This window comes from Myripristis murdjan, chromosome 8 (assembly GCF_902150065.1).
Source record: "Myripristis murdjan chromosome 8, fMyrMur1.1, whole genome shotgun sequence".
NCBI classification, from domain to species: Eukaryota; Metazoa; Chordata; class Actinopteri; order Holocentriformes; family Holocentridae; genus Myripristis; species Myripristis murdjan.
The window spans coordinates 13938292-13960092 of record NC_043987.1 but is presented as its reverse complement, the minus strand read 5'-3'; the positions used below and the strand labels follow the sequence as shown (position 1 = coordinate 13960092).

At 41.3% G+C, this 21801-nt stretch overlaps 1 protein-coding gene across 3 annotated transcripts; it reads right to left on the bottom strand.

Annotated features, from left to right (window-relative positions):
* Positions 1-901: 901 nt before the first annotated feature.
* On the bottom strand, positions 902-21246 carry nacc1a (nucleus accumbens associated 1, BEN and BTB (POZ) domain containing a). 3 transcript variants are annotated; one of them, XM_030056902.1, is made up of 8 exons: positions 20980-21246; positions 17334-17487; positions 16375-16647; positions 14350-14986; positions 13824-13994; positions 12432-12537; positions 12114-12211; positions 902-7069 (listed from the first exon to the last, which is right to left on the bottom strand). In XM_030056902.1, the coding sequence occupies exons 1-8, from the start codon at positions 21192-21194 to the stop codon at positions 6759-6761; spliced, it is 1965 nt and encodes a 654-aa protein (XP_029912762.1). In that variant the 5' UTR covers positions 21195-21246; the 3' UTR covers positions 902-6758. The 3 variants fall into 3 exon arrangements, with proteins under 3 accessions (XP_029912762.1, XP_029912763.1, XP_029912764.1); XM_030056903.1 differs by lacking the exon at positions 20980-21246 and adding an exon at positions 20377-20494; XM_030056904.1 differs by lacking the exon at positions 20980-21246 and adding an exon at positions 19858-19997.
* Positions 21247-21801: the final 555 nt, after the last annotated feature.

The window sequence follows — 21801 nt, the reverse complement described above, 5'->3', positions numbered from 1 at the left end:
CTTATTATAAAATGAAAATGAAAATAAGAACAGTGCAAATTATTTAACTTCACTTAACACTTAACATTAAACAAGTTGGGCCATGTTATTCTCATTGTCTAAGTTTTGCTCACATCAATCAGCATGTCATTATGATACACAGCCACAGATTCAGTTTAGAGTCTAAGCTTATGCATGCATGCACCTTTCAACTCCTAGCTCATGCATTTCCTCATTTGAATCACTCAGATGAAGTCAGAAATAGGTCTTCAAGCCAACCCCTGATGAAAATAACTACATAGCTCAACATTAAGATGATTAAAAGGTTATTGACTGACAAAAAGAAAAGGGTGTGTACTGACATCGATATGTTTAAACACAGCGGCAAGTGGATGAACCTATGATAATAAACAGTGAATAAAGTTTAGTGCTTGCTGTAGTTATTGATTTGGGGAAAGGTTAGAGGAACCAAACATATAATATCAATAGGAATTATATGTTTGGTGTGAAGTCTTATTTCACTGAATAAAAGATAAGCTGTTGAGTTGATTCATGATGTCAAAGTGTTGCCCAATTAAAAATACTGAATAGCTGAATATGAAATGGGTCAATGAATACTGGCTAAATCCGCATGAGGTAACTTGTTCATACATGTAAATTACATCCTGTATGAGAGCAAAACTATTCATGAAAGCAGAGGCAGCTGTGTGTGGTGATGTGTGCACAAAAAAAAAAAAAAAAAAACAGACAGAAACAAGTGGCTATACAATGAAGTTCCCAAATCTCCCACCTGTAAAATGTTAAATAAAAATGGAAGAAGATCCATATTTGTGGTGGTTATTACAATCATTTTGTTCTCATTAAAGTGTAACCAGATGACTAGTAATGGTAACAGTGAGGGGGGAAAAAATATAACCAGACAGAAATTGTTACAAATCTTTTTTTTTATTATTAAGATATTCATTGTTTAATTCATGTTGACATTTTCTCTATGAGTTTTATTTATTTATTTATTTATTTTACAGTCGTTAATGTGCAATTACCTTTGATAATGTTGGGTCACAGTTACAGGGCTTTCACAAAGTTATTGGCACTTGGAACACAAAGACCAGGATGAGCAGTATAGGAGGTCCACTGGCGCTACAGGGGTTACAGAGGGCTAGGAGCAGGGGCAAAGACATGGGCAGACCAATTACTGCACAGATTTTGAAAAAGCGTTGTTTCTTGGTAGATATATATGTATATATACCTCATGCTGCGAGTGCACAACAAACAATCTGACCTCTATGTGTGCCTCTATATATAATATACAGTATTTATCTATACATGTATATAATCATATTTATTTATGTACTGTATAGTGAAAAAGGGTTCCCCATGCCATGCCACGCCTTATCCATTCAAGTGTGTAGGTCTATGTTTGTAAATATATAAGCTGACATGTACAGAAAAAAGTGTTTGCTGTGGACATACTGAAAAACAAGTTTGTGAAAGCTCTCTGTCCTCAAACGCAGCCAGGGGAGTACAAAACTCATCAACACTCACACAGAAACGATCGCAGATGGAAAAGTGTGCATGCAGGTTGTGGCTGAGAGATTTTTATGGTAAGAGTGAAAGCGTGCATAGCTGAAAATCGTATACACTGCATCGGGTGCACGGTTGCAACAAGAATCAAAACAAACAGAACACCGGCACTCGCGGTTCAATAGTCTTCAATTTAGTATGAGCTTGAAATTTCATGCGCACAATAAACTGAAGACTACTGAACCGTGAGTGCCGGTATTCTGTTTGTTTTGAGAGATTTTATGGACATGAGAAGTGGAATTTCATTGTTTGGTATGAGGTGCAGTTGCCCCTGAATGCTATCTCCAGATCTGACGTAACCACAGCCGTTTTGATCTTTGAACTGACTGGCACCTATGCCATTGCTTCTCAACCAGTGGGTCACGGGCCAGAATTGGGTCACAGGGATTCAGGCCGGGTCACATAGTTGTTGCTCTTCTGCTTCTGCTTGACTCTGCTAGACTCAGATTTCATCTTTGCAAGCATTTTATAACCATTTTCACTTGTCTCGATGAGCTTTAACATATTTCACATAAGGAATAGCACATTTATGCATACTAAGACGTTATGAAAGGTAGACTAACAGTTTCTCTGGAACAAATGTGGCTTCATTTGTGATCTTTCAAATGCAGTTGATGACTCAGAGTGGTGTATACGCTTTAGATGCACCCACTATTATCGGACAGAAAAATCTGCTACATGGCAACTGATTAGGCCTTGGTAATTCCACAGTTCTGTCGTGATGGTAGCTTTTTTCTGTCTTCCTAAGGAAAGAGGAGGGCTAATGACAAGGTATTGTTTGTGACTGTTTGATTTGCGGTTCACTTGCTTCTCGTCAGTGCTTTCAGAGAGACTTTGTGGCTTGTATGACCCGCCTACGCTTGACATCTATCAGCCCAACCATGGATGTTTGGAGGAATGCTGGCACCCTGGAGCCCGAGTGGGTCACAGTTATTGTTTCAAGCAAAATTTCCAAACACTATAAAATAAACATGCAGCCAGATGGTAATTTGGCAATATTTGTTGCTCTGACAGGATGACGGCCCTTCCCTCCCACCAAAAACAGGCTCCCAAGGCAGGCATGGTTACAGCTCCAGATGTAATATTATTAAACTGGAAGTCTCCATCAGCCCCATGTTTCAGGAGGTGGCTCAATGGAATGATTTCTATTTCTAAGATGGAACAGATTCGTTTTAACAAAGGGAATCCACAAACCTATTTCCTGAAGGTGTGGAAGCCATTTTTGACATTGCTTGATGAGACCTGACTTTATAACTCATGAGCTTTGCGGCTATGTTGCGTCTTTATTCTGCGCGAACTCTGTCCTATTCTGCATACTGACTGATATTTTGTGTGTGTGTGTGTGTGTGTGTGTGTGTGTGTTGTAAAAAAAAAAAAAATCAAAAATTATAACAATGATAATGATAATAACAATAAAAATGATGATAAAAGTATGATCATGTGCCCTTATTGTTTCTTACTCCAAATGTTACTGTAGACGTTGCACCTTCTCTTCCACCACAAGCTACTAGTTTTAAGTTTTTGCTTTGCTATGTAAGAGTCATTGGGAGTTGATTAGAAAAAGAAGTGTTTGGTCTAAAGGTTTTCCAGGTAATTCTAATCTGTCTTAATTTATACAAAGCTGAAGCATAGTTATCCTAAATGTGAATTACATAAATTGGATCGGGAGCTCACTATCGTGTGTTTTAAGGCTGAGTTCTTGGATTTATACTGTTACTACCTATTGGTTACATTATTCCTTTTGTTATACTATTCATAGCATCTCCTTTCATTGCTATGCTGATTATACTCTGCTCTATTTCATAGCTAAAACAATCAATTATAGTTAGTAGGAAGTGTTATGTGGCTGTCTAATTGAAGCCATAGATGAAATGTCTCAATATTTCTTTCAGTTAAATTCAGAGGTCTTTCTTACGGGCTCTAAACATGTGTCTTGGTGGTTTAACTCTGTACACAAAGCCAATAACTAGGAATTTTGGTGTTATAATGTATACATTTCCAACCTTTGAGAAACATACTAAAATGCTGGTTTATTTTACCAAACTGAGTAACATTCCAAAATTGGATTAGCTGTTAACACTGACCAACTTCCATATGTCTCATATCATCTTATCTTTCAAGACTGAAACACCAAGCTCCCCTGTTTTAATTGACAGACTTCAGCATAGCTCTAAATTGCACAAACTGCTGCAGCTGTGCATTGTCTCTTTTTCATTTATTTTAAAAGTTAACAGATTCCAAAATGATTTTGTAGTGATGGCACTTTAAATATGATACCACATGTTGTACAAGCATGGAATTTATTCATTACAACTGTATAAGTCCATTAAATCTTGTCAGACAAAAAAGAGGAAGGAGAAGAAGAAGAAGAAGAAGAAGATGATGATGATGATGGTGATGAAGAAGAAGAATAGGTGGGGCAAAAAATGTTGTGTGGACTTACTTTGAGTTGCATGAATTTACATGTTGAGTCCGATATAAAACCAGCTGAGAATCACTGACTGAGGCAAGTCTGCACGATTGCATTATTATTCAAACTTTTAATTACCCAAAAATATTTTTGCCACTGTTTTGCCTTTCTCTCTAAATAACATGAATAAATTTGACAGTGGAGCTGAAGCATGACTGCAGCTGCATGATGTCTAAGATGGGAAGCAAAACTACAAACACCCCTTCAAAGGTACTTTGGGGGGGAAGTTGGGGGTGTTGTCTATGTCAGTGTGGCTTCTACAGTCAAGTGCAAAGCTTACTGAGGTTTTGTTACCATTAAATTTCTTGCATAAACTCAAGGCATTTTTGTTCTGTCTACTTCTCCTGGTGAAGCTGTCTAAGTAATCCTCAATTTTGACCTATATAGGAAAACCAGATGCAGCTCAGTGTAGCTTTTTTCTGATTTTCATTTCCATTCTGTAAGAACTGGCAAACTGACTCAGCTTCTTTAGATAATAAGCAATATCTAGCTTCCCAAGTCAAAATGTTTTTGTACATATACTTTTAGAAGGAGAAAGCAATCAGAGTTGTCTGGGAGAGCAGTAAAAGTCTCCCTACAAACAACACTAATGCTTACCTAAGGCAGACCAAACACCTTGTCACCGTTACCATCCTGCAACTGGAATAATGAAACCCCTTTATTGACCTTAGATCGACAGGCGAACATGCATTCAAAAAGCTTCTCAAACACAAACATGCATGTGAAAATGTTAAATGTTGACATCTCTGATATTTCAGCAAGACAAAATCATGTACAAAAAAGAGAAAATTAATACAAAAGGCGTGGTCAGGACTCTCCCACACTAATCGTAATCACAAGCATCCAGCAACGGAAGTCAAGAACACTTGGGGTTCAGCTCAACAGTCTTCTTAATTATTTACATTAGGAGTTTGTGCCACTCGTGTACAAGAAAAAACAGGCAGATGTGAAAAACCTCAACAGCTAAAGGGGTTCAACAACATAGCACCCCCTTCCTAAAAGGTGCATGAGCCACTAGTTAGTCTCAGTAAGGTGCGGAAACCTCCCCTCTAGCTTTCGTGGAAGGTACTAAATCATTTACAACTCAAAAGTAAAACTGTCAGTCATTTTGAACTTCCATATTGACAAGGTGGTATAACAACATGGAAATACATTAAAATAGTGAATGAACACATAACACACAACCACACAATTCAAAGAGACTGTCCTTCTTTAGCAAAGAACCACATCTCACACATACCCGCTCACATGGACCATAGCCTATTAAGTATTTGCTTCAATCAAAACTGCCTCCTCCTTGGCATCACTCTACCCACCAGGCCTCTGTTTACGGATTCAGTGAAAGGCACATTCCAATATTCCACTAATATTCCCTGTGACTTTTGCACATGCACAAACGGTCAGTAGTGTCTTTATGTAATTAATTCAAACACAAAGAAGAGGCTAGCTGAGTAGTCAGGTTGATAGAAGATTGCTATGTCTACAATTAAGCGACATAATTTTAACTAAACGGTTTAGCTGGGCTGGCAAACCTTTACCTGCACCTTCACAAATTTCCAAGAAATAGTTACCACAGACAACAGTCACGCCATCCAAATTGGTTTCATAATTTCTTATAGGCTAGTGAACAGAAGATGAAATGCTTCAAATTTAGCAGATCAACTGCTCTTTCCATCGCTCTGTGCACTGTCAAAATAAAGATAAAAATAAATGTCTAAGGGTCTTATGTTAAGACTACTCTATCATTATACCACATTTTTATGCAAAAATAGCACTTTTCCTTATTTGACAAGACCTCTCTTGGCAATACTGCTGCTTAAAATACAAAAAAACACAATGATCGAGATTTTAAAACAATCCCTCTTGCTCTCTCTGCTCACACCAGGTGTAGGCATATGCACTTGTATAAATATATTTTGTCTTCTAAAAATATGACCATCTTTAATTACTTGTTCCCATTAAGTTTTCTTCACAATTATCGCAGTAAAAAGCTTTTCCCCTCCTCTCTGGATCGTTGTCAGGTTACAGAAAGAGAAACAAGCTAAATTTTCAAAAGACAGAAAGATGAGACATAAGACATAGCACAATGGTGCACTCGGGCGTGATCGATTTTCTCTGGTCAGAAGGGTGGTGTGGTGGGACGCAGGGGAAAAATTACGGGGTGATGGGTGGAAGCTGCAAGGGGGCGAATAGGGTAAGGAGCCGGTAGTGTTATTAATTTTCTTTTTAAATTTTAGTCACTTGTCCAAGGCTGGAATACATTTTGTCAGGCTGGCACAGAGAGAAATGCCACTGACACTCACAGTACATTCAATATCCTCACCACCTTAACTCCCAATCTGTCCGGCCAGTCATCCCTCCCTCCTCAAAATGCACTGGCAACTCCCACCGCTCCACCCCCACTTCAGGGAATGTATTTAATATGCGACAGTAGATGCGCTTACACACCTAAAAAAGACAAAGGATTGCAGAGGGCGGGTGTGAGGAAACAAAACACCCTCTCATCTCCCCCTTTCTCAACGAACCCCATTGTACAGTCATAAAGCAAAAATGATATTTTTCACTTCCTGGTTACAGTAGGGTAATACCCACTGTTTACCCTAGCAACATAGTATAGACAGTCAGGTGTGAGAGATCAGTGTGGGCCAAAGAGTGAGGGGGTGAGCAGAATAGGGAAATACTGGCATATATGTCATTATATTTCAACTTTCCCCAGACATGATGCTCAAAACAATGGCCCACCATCCCCACCCACACCTGGTAGCGATTCACCCGAAGAGCCACCTGACTCGACGCCAGCACTGCCAGCGGCCTCCAATGAGGCGGGATCGAAAGATGGATCCGCCCCCAGGGTGTCGTCCTCCATCTTAACAGCATCAGGGAGGAAAGCAGAGTAGGCGTCGCTCTCAGCCATCAGCAGCTTCAGCTTGGGGATCCAGCTCTTGCGTACCACACGCCGCGCATTGGTACACATGTCGGCGGCGATGGCATTCATTTCACTCTCTTTGAAGCTGGTGGCAAAGTTCTGGCAATAAACTGATGGGGAGATGGAAAAAGACAAAGAGGTGGTGATTGCACCTAATTCACAATATTATCCTGATAATCATGAAAATATATTTGAAACTTGAAACAGGACTGTGTGTTGGCGAGTTGTATAGCTTTTTCACGTCACTCATGTGAGGGCATTCACAAATATCCTGAAAAACAAGTTTCACGAAAAAGGATATTCACTACAATCAACTTTTGGTGGATGTTTGTTTTAATCCCGATCTGTGATAAAATCCTGTTTTGGCCCATCCCTACATGCTGATGTTATATTCTCTTGGCTATTGATGATTACTGGCTGGATGCAGCAGGTAGAAAACTGGAGATCAGCACAGCTAGAGAGGAAGCCTAAGGAACATGAACATGCTCCATACCAATTATTTACCACCTCCTTCCATCTATTATCACTGAACACTGACACATCCTATCCTCAGATCTCTCACTGAATTACAATTGGGGTAACTGTGCAAAAATGCAGCTTTACAAGGACATTCTGCATTGTTTTTTGCACACTTGACCAAGCGGAACTATTCCCATTACAAGTATAATCCACTGCAACACAACCAATAACATTTATACCATCAAGTGCCCATGTGGTTTTGTGTAAGTAGGGGATACAACCAATGAACTATGCAGCCGTTATGTGTAAACACAGTGCTGCAGTTGTGTCTTAAATAAGAGAGCTTTTGTAAACTCACATAAACACACAGGTACACGCCCAGCTCCCATTTATCATGCTTTCTCAACAAAAACAACACATGGCACACATCTCTATTCCCTAGGATTTTTATACTCTCTATATATCCACTGTAGTTTTCAGAGGTCGCATGATGTTCCTATGTTCAAATATGGTTATTCCAACTCTGAACTGACGCCAGCAAGTCTGAACAACATGTTACATATGATCTGCACATGATTTGTCTGCATAGAAGATGCTTAATGTCATTCACATGTGTTTAAGATAATGAAAGTCACCAGATGTTGTTCACCTAATGATATAAAATGAAGTCTCACCCTCCTATCAGTGTATTCTCATGTTATCTGTATCAGCATATAGTTAAACACTATTTGGACAAAAGTATTGGGACACACCTCTTAAACACTGAATGCAGTCTGCCTTTACAAAAAGTTATGAAAAATTGGCTTGCTCTACAGAGCTCACTGAATTCCAGTGTGGTACTGTAATAGTAATGTAATAGAATGCCACCGTTGCAACAAGTCAGTTTGTGAGATTTCTTCCCTCCTAGATATTCCACCATCAAATGTGAATGGTATTATTGCAAAGTGGAAGCTTTTAGGAACCACAGCAACTCAGCCACCTAGTGGCAGACAACATAAAGTTACAGAGCGGGGTTGCCGAGTGCTGAGGTGCATAGTGTGTATAAGTCACTAATGTTCTGCTGACTCAATAACTGCAGAGCTCCAAACCTCCTCTGGCATTAACATCAGCACAAAAACTGTGCCCCGGGAGATTCATGGCATGGCATGGGTTTCCATGACCAAGCATGCTGCCACCAGACTCTGGAGTGGTGGAAAAGGAGACCAATCACGCTTCTCTACCTGGCAGTTTGATGGACAAGTCTGGGTTTGGTGAATGTCAGGAGAACGTACCCTGCCTGACTGCACTGTGCCGACTGTAAAATTTGGTGGATGAAGGAAAATGCTATGGGCTTGTTTTTCTAGGTTCGGCCTTGGCCCCTCAGTTCCAGTGAAGGGAAATCTTAATGCTTCAATTTTCCAAGACATTCTGGACAGTTCTCTGCTTCCAGCTTTGTGGGAACAGTTTGGGGAAGGTTTTTTTCTCTTCCAGCATGACTGTGCCCCAGTGCACAAAGCAAAGTCCCTAAGTCATGGTTGGGTGAGTTTGGTGTGGAAGAACTTGACTGGCCCACACAGAGCCCTGACCTCAACCCCATCCAACACTTTTGGGAAGAACTAGAACAGAGATTGGGAGCCAGGTCCTCTCAGCCAACATCATTGTGTGACCTCACAAATGCTCTTCTGGATGAATGGTCAAAAATTCCCACAGACACAAAATATTGCAGAAAGCCTTCCCAGAAGAGTGGAAGCTGTTCTAGCTGAAAATGGGGGGCCAACTCCATATTAATGCTTATGGATTTAGAATGGGATGTCAAAAAAGCTTCTGTAGGTGTAATGTGTAGGTGTACCAATACTTTTGTGCATATAGTGTACGACCCAAGCTTGTTCATAAATGCCTGAAATGATGTACATGTGAGTGTGTGCTTTCTACTTTGGTCACAGCAGAATCAGCATCCTTCTATTCCACCATTATATTTAAATACTAATAATATACCACAGGGAATGGACATTATGAACTAAGGCTGAGCAATTTTATCGATTCTGCGATATATATCGATATTTTGTTTCCCCAGAAAGTATCGATTTTTCAGCCGCGAGTATTGATACATTAAGCCCCATTCAAATCCCCCGTGTTCTGTCTGGCACGCTGGTCGCCGGCTATTTCCCCCATTCGCGTTGCAAGAGAGCGATTAGGTCAGCCAGCTGCTAGTGTCGATGTAGAGCATTTCTAGCAAGTCACCCGTCTAGATACTCTCTTTACACAGACGCTGACGTCTTTCTTTTCCTGTTTACGCAGTCAGAGCTAAGAGATTCAGGGGAGAGGCGGTGAATATAAATCCGGCACCTTCAATCCATGTCAGTGCGCTACAGCAGCACACTGACATAGATTGTGTACCAAAGCGAAGAGTTGCCACTCCGCTCAATTTTCACTGGCTAACAGCAGCACACTGGCTTAGCTTGTCTATTCAGAGAAGCGGTATCACTTTGGCTTATTTTTCAATCTATGTTATCACATGCATACCACTGCTCATTCATTGGTAGCTGAATTGTTAGGTCTGTTTGATAAGTAATTTACATTTTTAAAATAATAATAATAATAATTTAACATATTGTTAAATTATTGGAGTCAAGCCAAACTAATTTTCTCATCACATCTTTGATTCTTTTTGTCCAGCATTTGCAAACTGTGGACTCTCTCCCCAGTCAGAGCCATATATTGTGTAATTGATTGATGCTTTCAGTTTTCAGTTCAATTAATTCAATCCAAGTCAATGGAACACTCACAAGATGTCACCAAAATCACTCTGTCCCTTTAAAATCTTTCAGAAAATGATGTAAGCATATCGAATCGTATCGAATCATATAGAATTGTATCGCTGGCCTAATATCGTGATATATATCATATCGTGAGCTGAATATCGTGTATCGTATCGTATCATGAGATTAGTGTATTGCTACAGCCCTATTATGGACACTGTTATTTTTAATGTCAAAAGAACATAGTATTGAAGGAACACTGGTCTGTTTTTAGTTTGATTCAAATTACTCTGATGTAAGATAGGACCTTGGGAGCACAGGGTGGACCCCCAGTCTAACCAGATGCAGAGTATTGAGACAGCGTTATTCAGCTTCTACCTGTTTTAGGTTAATAGTTAGCAGAGAGGCAAGAGTCATAGTACAAGCCCATAAACTTGTTTCAAAGTAAAATCAATGTTGGTTACCAGTTCTTTTCAACAGTGACTAATGTCTACATTTGAATAATAAACCAACTTACATTTCTTTTGTGTTTCTCTACATTTTAGTCGCGATTTAAGCTACCCTTTGTATTTTTTTTTTCAACCAAACCGTATGCAGCTCTTTTTACTAATCTAAGACCAAGATGTTACTCAAGGTGCATCAAGAAGCTCTAAACTTTGTGGGGTATTACAAAACATTACCCATAGAGGTGCATGAAATCAATCAGTTGCAGATAAAAAATATGAAAATCCCCAAAACTGGAGTTCATGGTTTTCACATGACAAGAGCAATGTAATTCTTACAGTCTTGCAAGTGAATCAATACTTGAAAACAAGAACAACTATTCTCAAGCAAGGAATCAGAGGGCTAATTTAGATGTATACATATTTGTGGGATTCCTGTGGGTCTGGCAGGTCCTGACACAGAGTTTCAAGGTTCATGTTTCTTTTTATTAGCTACAGGCAGGTGGTTACATGAGATGGCTGCCGGGAATTATGAAAACAGATAAATTGTGAAAGGAGCAGCTAAAAGACTTGTCTCTTAAGACATGCCCTGCTGGCTCTGTTGTTTCATTCTCTAAGACATAAGCCTTGAGGGGAGGTTTTCTCAACTTTAATAACTTTTCTAATATTATGTGTTTTCTGACTAATGGTGAACCTCTCATTACCATCATAAACATTGTATATATATATATATATATATATATATATATATATATATACATATATACATATATATACATATATATATATATATATATATATATATTCACCATGTGCTCTGAGATCAAGCTGTGCAGTAACTCAACTAAATAAAGTATTAATCCTCTTTTTTAGTTCCAATTTACTGTTATTTTTTCAGACTTTTATAATACTGCTCTTAACTGTATACTCTTACTTGTACTGAATGTCGAGACATTGAAACCAAAGCATTTCACTCCCTAATACTTGTATAACGACTCGTAAGACTAAAGAATCTTGAATCTAAAAACAAACTACATTTGTGGCAATCACTGAATAAATGCAAGACATGACCGTCTACACAAATGGAATAAGGATACCAGAACTGAATTCAGGCCATGCCTTCCACCATCTTTATGACTCTCGCCTATAGGATCTGTCTGTGGTTCGCATTTAGTGTCAGGATAAATGTTGCTATCTAGTGGTCAGTATGAGCTATCGCCTGATATATATCTAAAGCCAGGGAACTCAAACACAATAAGTAGAAAATGCTCATCAACATTATTTGCATCTTTATCGAAAATGAGTCCAGTGGAGACATTTAACTGCCAAATGTTCTTAGCCACTGACAAATCGAAAGTTGAATATCACATTTCACCGTCAGTGTGTTTTTCAACATAAGCTTTTACATTTATGTACATTCCTATCCACATGTATCCTTTGTCAAAGGCAAAAATGCACAGTTGCTTGAATGTTTGTATGCACACATCCATAGAAAAACAAATATGAATGCTTACATTTGACTGCATGCAGCACTCTGTTGTCCAGGGGCTTGCGACTAGGGTCATTGGTGGAGGAGCGGATGCCTGTTCCACAACTGTTGGCCAGAGTATTCCTGATGCAGTGGAGTAAAAATAAGTTGTACAGCTCAAGACAAGAGAAAATGAAAGTGTTTTATTTTATTACACTGTGCTACTGGATAAAAAAGAAAACAAACAAACAAAAAAAAAAATCAAACCAACATTTTTCTTCAAAACTAAAACTAAGCTATCGTTGCCTTCATGTGAGGCAGACTCACAGAAATAGACCAAGACACACAAACAGAAAAAACTAACCTGTCAAAGAAAGCAGCCAGCAGCCTCCTTAGCAGCACCTTGTGTCTGGTCCCCGCACTCACATGACAGTTCATTAGCTGGGCTCGTGATATGTACACAGAAGTACCTGGTGATTCATGCACACAATAACATCAATACACAAACTAAGTGACTACACAGTGTCCTATATGATCAGGTTATTGTCATCTATTGGGAGTTCTGGGTTGGTGGGGTGCATAATGGATATGACTTGTCTCTGAGGTCACTTTATTGGGGTTGTGTAGTTTGCAGCTCTAAGATGCTTTTGTTTTACTGTAGCACATGTTGCAGCTGTAGGTCGGGAATGAGGAAGTTGATGAAATGAATCACTGCACTGAGTGTTACTGCTTACAAGAACATGCTGAACTCACCTAAATTCAGTTTAGCTACCTTTTCATTTGTAGTGTAGAGTTCACCTACTCTTTTATGCTCAAATCTTTGACAAAAATTCATAATACACATTATATTAAGCAGCATCCGGCACATTTATGTAAGCTGTATATGCACACATGTATTCATTTATTCATTTACTTTACTAAAACATGCTTTATTAATTGGAGGTTATTACACTGGTTGTTTGCCTGATGATCATTGTTTTTATCCATCCTTTTCTTTACTTCTATATAATTACACATATGATTGCATGCACACACATTCAGTTGACACAAAACAGTTCAGGTTTACATGATCAATAAAACAGTACTGCATCTTGGGACAAGGTATGTCTCTGTTTTTGCTATGTTTCTCTTTTCATTTCTCAAAGCATATTACCTTACTCTGCTTGCTAGTTGACTAATGTCAGTGGTAGTGGCCCCCACTCACAAACACACATACACACACACACACCCACACACACATGCACGCGCGCGTGCGCGATTGCAAGGCATGTAACCCTGCCCATAAGGTAATACAGACACAGTCACAGGATGTCCTTGACATGTCTAATATTAAGCTCACCGAGTCACATGCTCAGTGCTGCTGCCTTATCTGAATGCCAATGCCAAGCTCAGTCATTTGAGGACAGTTTCCAGTAAATATAATGTGTATATACACATCACTGGCAGTGGCCTTGCTCTGTTTTGGTCTCTAGGATCAAATAATGTTGCAATATTTTACATATGAACAAGAGCATGGTTATTTTGTGCTTGATTGTACTTGGCTCATACGCCTCAATATGTACTACACATAATATATACTTAATATGTAGGTTCCAAATGAGTTCCTAAGGAGCCAGGGATGTACTTTATCTCAAAGGACTGTACAGTGTATGTTAAAATCCTGTATGCAACAATTACTTGATTATATTTTCCATCCTGTTTTCTCAAACCTTTGTCTCTCTCTTTTGTATGGACACACACATATAGAGACACATACCTGAGACAAGCTCTAATTTCTCTGCAGGGTCTCCCTCCTCATACAGTTTGGGGTGGCAGCGGTTGCCTATCTGAGTGACAAGTTCTGCGGGGAGACATGTAAGGTCTCGGCCTCGCATCCGACCCCGTGTTTCCGTGTGATCCGGCAGGGCCTCCACACGCTCACCAGCAGCTGAAGAGACACAAAACCTCAGAATGAGAATAAAATTGATCACATTCACACAAAGAGAAGATATATTCTGCTTAACAGCATACCATGTCAGTTCAAATGAGATTTTTTCCCTTGTGAGATATACATTATCTTTTTGTTGATATCAATGGAATGAATGGGGGAAAAAAATCAAGAAATCTCATTTTCCCTGTCTGGACAGCAGAGATGAAACCGAAATCTGTCACATAAGTGCAATTAAGATATTTGAGTGGGTATAAATCAAACCAAAATGATACATATTAAAGAATAGATTTTCTTACTTGTGCAATTGCCTCTGAGCTACTTTGTTCATACTTCTCTGCCTAATGTCCCTCACCTGCAGCACCCACGTTGAGCATGCTGTACATGGTATACATGTTACAGATCTGCCTGTACTGCTCCTCAGCACTTTCATCTGTCCCCTCCTCCTCTTCCTCATCATCATGGTAGCTGATGGGTGAGTCACTGGCATAGGCGCTCATGGTGCCGGGGCTGGCACCCTCTGACATGCCAAGACCCGTTGTAGAGTTCCCATTAATGCCACCACTGCCGCTAAGCCCACCGCAAGCCACCATGCCTGTCAAGCTTGTTCCGCTGGCTCCCATGCCCATGGCTAGTCCCAGTGCTCCAGAGCTCTGGATGGTGCTGCCACGCACTGCCTCCTGGGAAAAACGGGCCGCTTTCCTGGCCCCTCCTCCTCCCCCTCCACCTAAGCCTCCTCCGCCTCCATCCCGGCTGCTGCCCCCTTCCCACAGCCGCTTGGCCACTGGTGTGCAGACCACTGAGTAAGGAGACGCTGTCTCAGGTTGGCTAGCCGGCTGCTCCGTCTTCACCCGCGACACCAGGGGAAGTGGAGTCATGCAGGATGCAGGCCGGGTAGCACTCCCACTGGTCTGTGTGACAGGGCTCTGAGGCTCGGAGGGTGGTGCCTCCTCAGTGTGTAGGCCCTGGGAATCGCAGCTGGGAGAGGAGACCTGGAAATGAATGTGGATATCAACACTGTGTCAGCCTTCAAGGGTTGCATTGATACACAGAAAGCTGATACACTGATATAGAAAAACACGATGAATCAGCACTTCTGGATTTGATCTTTGACCGTATTTTTACTTGCACAAATTATTAATAATTAGAGATATTGCCTCACGGATGTATGCCTCCGCAAACCAGTCAAGTTGCAGTTTACATCCATATCTGTCCAGACTTATAGAAAATTTGTAGAAAAGATTTTGAAGGAATTGAATAAAATGTGTATTTTATGGCGAAATGGAAGTTATCACTTGTCTATGATTCCAGTGAATAACTTCCAGTGAGAAACATGCTCTATTCATTTAGAGACAATTTTTACAGAAGTACAGAGGACTGATGGAAAGCATTGTCACACAGTGCAAGAATAATCAGCTGAAGTTCAGTATCAGCAAAACCAATGAGCTTGTGGTGGACAACCAGAGGAACGGGAGGCTCCGTGTCCTGGTGGTCATCCAGGGAGGGGAAGTGAAGAGGATGGACTCATACAAGTAACTTGGAGTCAAAATCAATAGAAAATGGACTGGTCTCACAAAACGTAAGCCCTTTTTAGCAAGAAACAGAGCAGACTGTTCTCCCTGAAGACATCATTATCATGTCACAGTGAAGTTGACCTTTACCTTTTGGATATAAAATGTCTTGACTTCATCATTTTGTCCTATTATAACTTTGTGTGAACCTGTCATAATTACCGTATGAATTCCTGAGTTATGGCCAAAAACTTCTTTTGTGAGGTCACAGTGACCTTGATCTTTGACCACCAAAATGTAATGAGTTCATCCTTGACTCCAAGTGGACATTTGTACCAAATCTGAAGAAATTCCCTCAAGGTGTTCCTGAGATATTGCATTCACAAGAGTAGGACAGACATATGGATGTATGGACAAACACACGTACGTATGGACAACCTGACAACATAATGTCTCTGGCCATGTCTGTTGCTGGCACAGGATTTGCAGTGGTGCAAAAGACATCTTACAATTACTTTAATCTTAAACAAGTCAGCTTAGGAATGATTGTGAAATGCTGAACTTTGATCTTCTTGCAACTGTGTCCACACTGTAAAGACTCTCCTACATTTATTTGCTTTGTACAATAACAACTACAAGGAGTGGTCATTTCATGTCAATCAAAACACAGCTCCACCCTCTCTAACGCTACCCAACAGCAGACCCAGTAATAGTGGTAGCCATTATCATTGTCTATGCACAGATGGGTACTTTTTTGAACCTGGGCTGCACAAGTCCAACAAATACAACTTGTTCATTTTTTTTTTTATATATATATATAAGAATTCTCATTTTGTGCCACATGACTAGTCTTGCAAGCACAACTTCACCTTAAGAAAGAATTCAGTGCCTTTTTCCATAATCTGTTGGATCTGAAGGAAGCCAGCGGTGTACATGAGAAGGAACTGGTCCCCCACTGTCATGCTGAGACGGCCCGTGTAGCAGAAGGCCAATATCTGCTGGAAACTCTGGGGTTGCACAGCTGGGGGTAGCTCCACTATGGTGGGGCTCTTCCCATTGCCACTACCACCTCCGCCATTATTGCTGCTGCTGAAAAGGTCCCGGAAATAAGAGCTGCTGGCGGCCAGCACAGCCCGATGGGCCTAAGAGAGAAGAGAAAATGTCTGCATTTTTGGAGTAATGATTTCAGATATGCCATGGGAATATTTACATTTTAGACATTTACAATCTTGTCCAGAGTGGCGTATAATGCGTGAACGGGTCAGGCTTCAATGTCTTGCTCAAGGACATTTCCACAGGATACGAGGCTGCTGCTGAAATCAATCTGAGACCCTCTGGGGATAAGACTGTCAAACCATAATGTTTCCCTGCTACCACTTAGCATCTTAACAGACTGACAGTTATGAAAGAGATGGAAACAGGTAACTACATGTAGGGTTTGAAACTGCACAAATCAAGTTATTTTATCTTAACGACTGGGGTGACCAATTTGTTATAACACTATTTGTTTTAGCATTTTGCACCTTTATTGGATAACTCAATGGAGAAAGACATGAAAGCTTGGATAAGAGAGTGAGAGATGACATCCAACAAAGGTTCAGGGTAAGATTTGAACACAGGACACAGAATAATGCAGGGTATGCACCTTAGCCAAACGAACCACCTGGATGCCTTAAAGAAATATTTTCTATAAAATGCGCATGAGATATTTTAAATTTAGAGGCAGTTATGAGGACGGGGCTGAATGTTTACACCAAAATCAAACTGCCACCAACCTTATCAAAACAAAAACTAAACTGCTACCGTGTCCTAACCTACAGTTCCTCACCTTGAATGAATGGCCCTTGACCACCACTGAGACGTCGCAGTAGAGACCTTGCAGCCGCTGCTCATTCAGACACTCAAGAACATTGTTGCCAAAGTTAGGAATCGCCATCTGGAGGGTCTGGGCCATGGTGCGCCTAGGCACACCACCACAATGTCTATAGGCAGAGAAGCAAGGAAGGAAGGAAGGAAGGAAGCATAATTTTGATACAATTAGTCACTGGATTGGTAGAAAATGTGAACGTTATAAGGCTTTATGCAGGAAAATCAAGGTTAAGTGGCTGCCAGGCAGAACACAGCTGTTAAACAGAGTGTCATAATTCCAAATTCAAATCTGCAATGAGAGGATCTAAAATGAAACAAAATGGACAGTATACATTGGATGACAATCTTTTGTAGCAACAAAGCAATTCTAAAATATTTTGAAGTTAATGAAAGTCTAGTGTTGTGATTATTACCAGCGAATTATATCCCTCAGCATATCCAACTGACACAGGCCAACAAACACATTCCTTGTAATAGCTTTTGGCTAATTCACAAGACACAGTATGAAAAATAAAGTTTTACTGAAGCTTCCATACATAGCTTAAACTGCATTAATGCTTTACGTCACTAGAGCCTTACTTTTTATTGCCAGATGCAGGCTCAGTAAAAGCCTTTTTATTTTCTATGGGCTATAAAACCCAGTGTCCTTAGATAACTGGGTCATGTTCTGTTATTCTATGTGCAATAGTGTGTGGTCTAAACAAACACTACATAGCATATTTCCATGCAGTTCCATGAACAGTCAAAGGCAAACATACCCCCTTGCCCTGCACCTTCTAGAAGATTCCTATATTATGCCTGTCAATATTAAGTTAAACTGAACCAATGTTCCCTTTCATTGTGGATATGAACACAGTGTGCAGGCTATGTCTTCTTACTGTAAAGTGGCTATTTCTTTCATGCTACCTCCAGCTGCACTCACTCATATTCAGTGACAGAATATGTGCACACAGTATTCAGGGATTATATAGGTTACTTTATGTTTTTTAAATCCTGCATGTACTAAAACCTCCTTCTATATAGGAACAGGTGTGAATCACAGAGGAGCAAGAAGAGGAATCTGCTTCTTATTATTGGGACATGTACCATGTTAACTTAAACAACAATGGACAGTACATCTAATCCACTGATAAGCCCACATACTGTTTTATTGCCCATGAATCCCAGCCCAAAGCAGACTGCCAACTGTACGTGTTTGTGCATATACATGCAGTTGGGTGGAAATACAGGCGTACACCACACAGTCAAGTGTGTGCATGCATAGCCTAAATGAAGGTAATGTTCACACGGATGCTTTACCATTTGAAATTGGTGCAGGAAGGCATGCTGCACATGCAAACACAGATACATACACAATCATGACAATGGCTAAAACGGTGAGAATACTTTGAGTGAGAGTGATTGAAGCCCACCCTGTGTGAGGCATACAACCAACTTTAGTCTGACTGACTGATGAAGGCTGGAGTGAGCCGCCCCATCATATCCAAAGCCTTTCATTTGGGACTTAGCCAAGCTCCAGGGTAAAGAGAAATGCTCTCTTTGTCTCTGCCTCTCTCAAGCTCCCTCTCCCTCATACTAAAACACAGATGCGCACACACAAACTCAAACAAACCCACAAAAGGCACACTGAGTCACACACACACATTAGACAATACTGCTTGTTTACAGTTTGGCAAGCGAGCCGCAGTAAGCACACATGCGTGCACATAAAGACACACACACACAGGGCTGAGAGCAGGGTGTGTTTGCACAGTTTGCCCTGAAAGTGAGAGAAAGAGAGAGAGAGAGAGAGAGAGAGAGAGAGAGAGTGTGTGTGTGTGTGTGTGTGTGTGCACCAAGGAGGGGCAGTGGGGCCTGCGGAGAGGGCTGTTCTTGGAGAGGAGAGGGATCATCTCAGGTCCTTATTCCATTAAATATATAGGTTAGAGTGCCTCAACACGAACAAATGAAGTTCACCCCAACTAACCCTGTGGTTTAGATCTCATACAAACCAGCAAAGTCAGACTAGAGTGAAAAGTAGGTCAGACATACTCACAACATACTTAAACACCCAAGACATTTTCATGGTAAGCTTAAAGAATGTTTTGCTGGTATGCGAAGGGCTTATGTTATGTTATGATAGGCTGGGTGTCAACATATTTCATAACAGAGCATTTTCCAGTTCCCTAAGTATAAAACCAACAAGGTCTGGAGTCTTTTACATTGCTATGTGAATTATTAGTAGGGAGTCACTGGTGCAGCTGGCACACAATGCTCTCCCTCTATAGGCATTTCCTGGTTCTCATGTGCCCATGCCTGCAATATGGCTAGCACTGCTATTCTTATCAAATCAAGACATGAGACTCATCCATATTTATCTCTTCATCATAAGACCCAATCAAAGCAACACATCCCCCGTGCATTAAAGACTTGCAAAACTTCTCAGCGACAATCAACTGTAATTAAAGTTTAAACGGTGTAAGCAAACAGTTTATAGCGCATACCTTATGACTGCTGGCGTCTGCCTCCCTGCAGAAACGTTTAAACGGAAAGGGATGCAGGATCAAGCGGAACAGATAAGAAGCTCTTTACCGCACCGGGGGTGACCGCGCGGTGTGCCAGTCTACCCGGTCGGAGTGCTTCACTGCTGGCACCGGAGCCGGGAGGAGGAGGAGGGAGGGAACGACACAGGATGGCAGCAAACCCCGGTGATACCCGGCTGAGGGCGACGGTGTGTTTACGTGCTGTCAGAATCTACTCGAGCATATTCAACCAAATCCGCTCCTATCAACAAAGACGGTCTTAAATGTTGCTCTTTCTGTCCTGCCCGGGCGCACAAAAGTGTTTGATGCCCTCTCCCATCTGCAGCAGGCCTATAGAGGCAGCTAGTAGCTAAGCTAACACATTGTTAAATATTTTTGGGTTCGCCCCAGCGCAACATCCACCTCATGCACACTCTCACACAGCCCGCTGCGTTCAAGCGTTTAATTCTGCGATAACAACATAAAGAACAAACCACTTACTGTCTGTGCTGGCGAGGCAGCGGTATCGCGACACCGGCTGTCAACCTCAAATGTTACTTATTTAAATAATTTGGTGATGGGGGAAATCGCTCCCCCTGCCATTCTCCATTTTACCGACATCAACAGGTCATCCCAGGACACGCAGCAGCTGAGGGCGAGCCAGACGGAACCAGTGCGGCACGGAGCGGGGGGTGGGAGCACAACAAGGCACAGTTCTTTATAACCGGCTCTCGCAAGTGCTGTCGTGCCAAAAACCTGACTGTCATTACATTTTTGCATGTTTGTGAGAAGAGCTCCATGAAAATTAACCATTTGTCAGCACCGCACTCCATACTGAAATGCAATTTAACGTTACTGGTAAGAAGGTTGAGGGAAAACGTAGAAAGAATGTAAAGTTTATGACTGTGCCAACCTGGTCCCATCCCCCAAGTCGCATAGCGCAAACCAAAACTTTGTCGGGTATCTGCTGAATCGTTCATAATCAGCCCAAATCGCCGGTGCTAACTAGGGACACGGCCGGCACAGACACCTCCTTCTCTGCCGCTGCTGGGTCCTCAGACGACCCCGGCAGGGCGCCTCACACATCGGCAGACAGACACTCACCCCCTCGCTGGGAAGTTGATGCAGAGCGTTTCAATGGAGGGGACGCAGCGCTCTCTCTCCCCGCTTTTCCTCGCTACAAGCAGCCATTCATTGTGAGCAAATCGCCGATACCAGAGCCATCGAGGGCGGTACAGTATCCCAGGGGATTGCGGAACACAGAGCCACTGATCGCACAGAACAGAAGAGGAGGAAGACAAGCATGACGCGCTTGTCATTCAATCGCATGATCGTTTCGAGCGCAGCCTCAATTTGGGGAGACCTATCCCACGGCGTAGACTGTTTGCGCATTGGCACAGCAACAGCAGCAGCCTGCAAAGAGAAACCGCCTCTCTTTCTTCGGTCTCTCTCTCTCTCTCTCTCTCTCTCTCTCTCTCTCTCTCTCTCTCTCTCTCTCTCTCTCTCCATGCATTTGTGCGATTGATATGGGAAAAGTAGGCCGTGTGTGCGTGTGTGTGTGTGTGTGTGTGTGTGTGTGTGTGTGTGCACGCACTTATTTAACTTTGCTGAACTCTGTGCGCGCACACAATACAAAGTAGGGATAAAGCCGCGCCCTAACTGTTAGCCTATCAACAACTGAAACCTTTATCCCAATACTCATAACACCTACATTACCAACCAGCAGTAATTAAAATGAACCTTAATTATCATATCAGTAGTAAACTAGGCTAAAGGCTACACAGCAAAAACACATAGTGATAGTCTATGTTGGAAAATATAGTGCATAATTTTAAACTATACATTTCCATATAGGCCACAGCAACCTAGTACATAGGGGAGAGTGGGGTAAGTAGTGCCAATTTTTACTTAAAGTGCCTTTAAAGC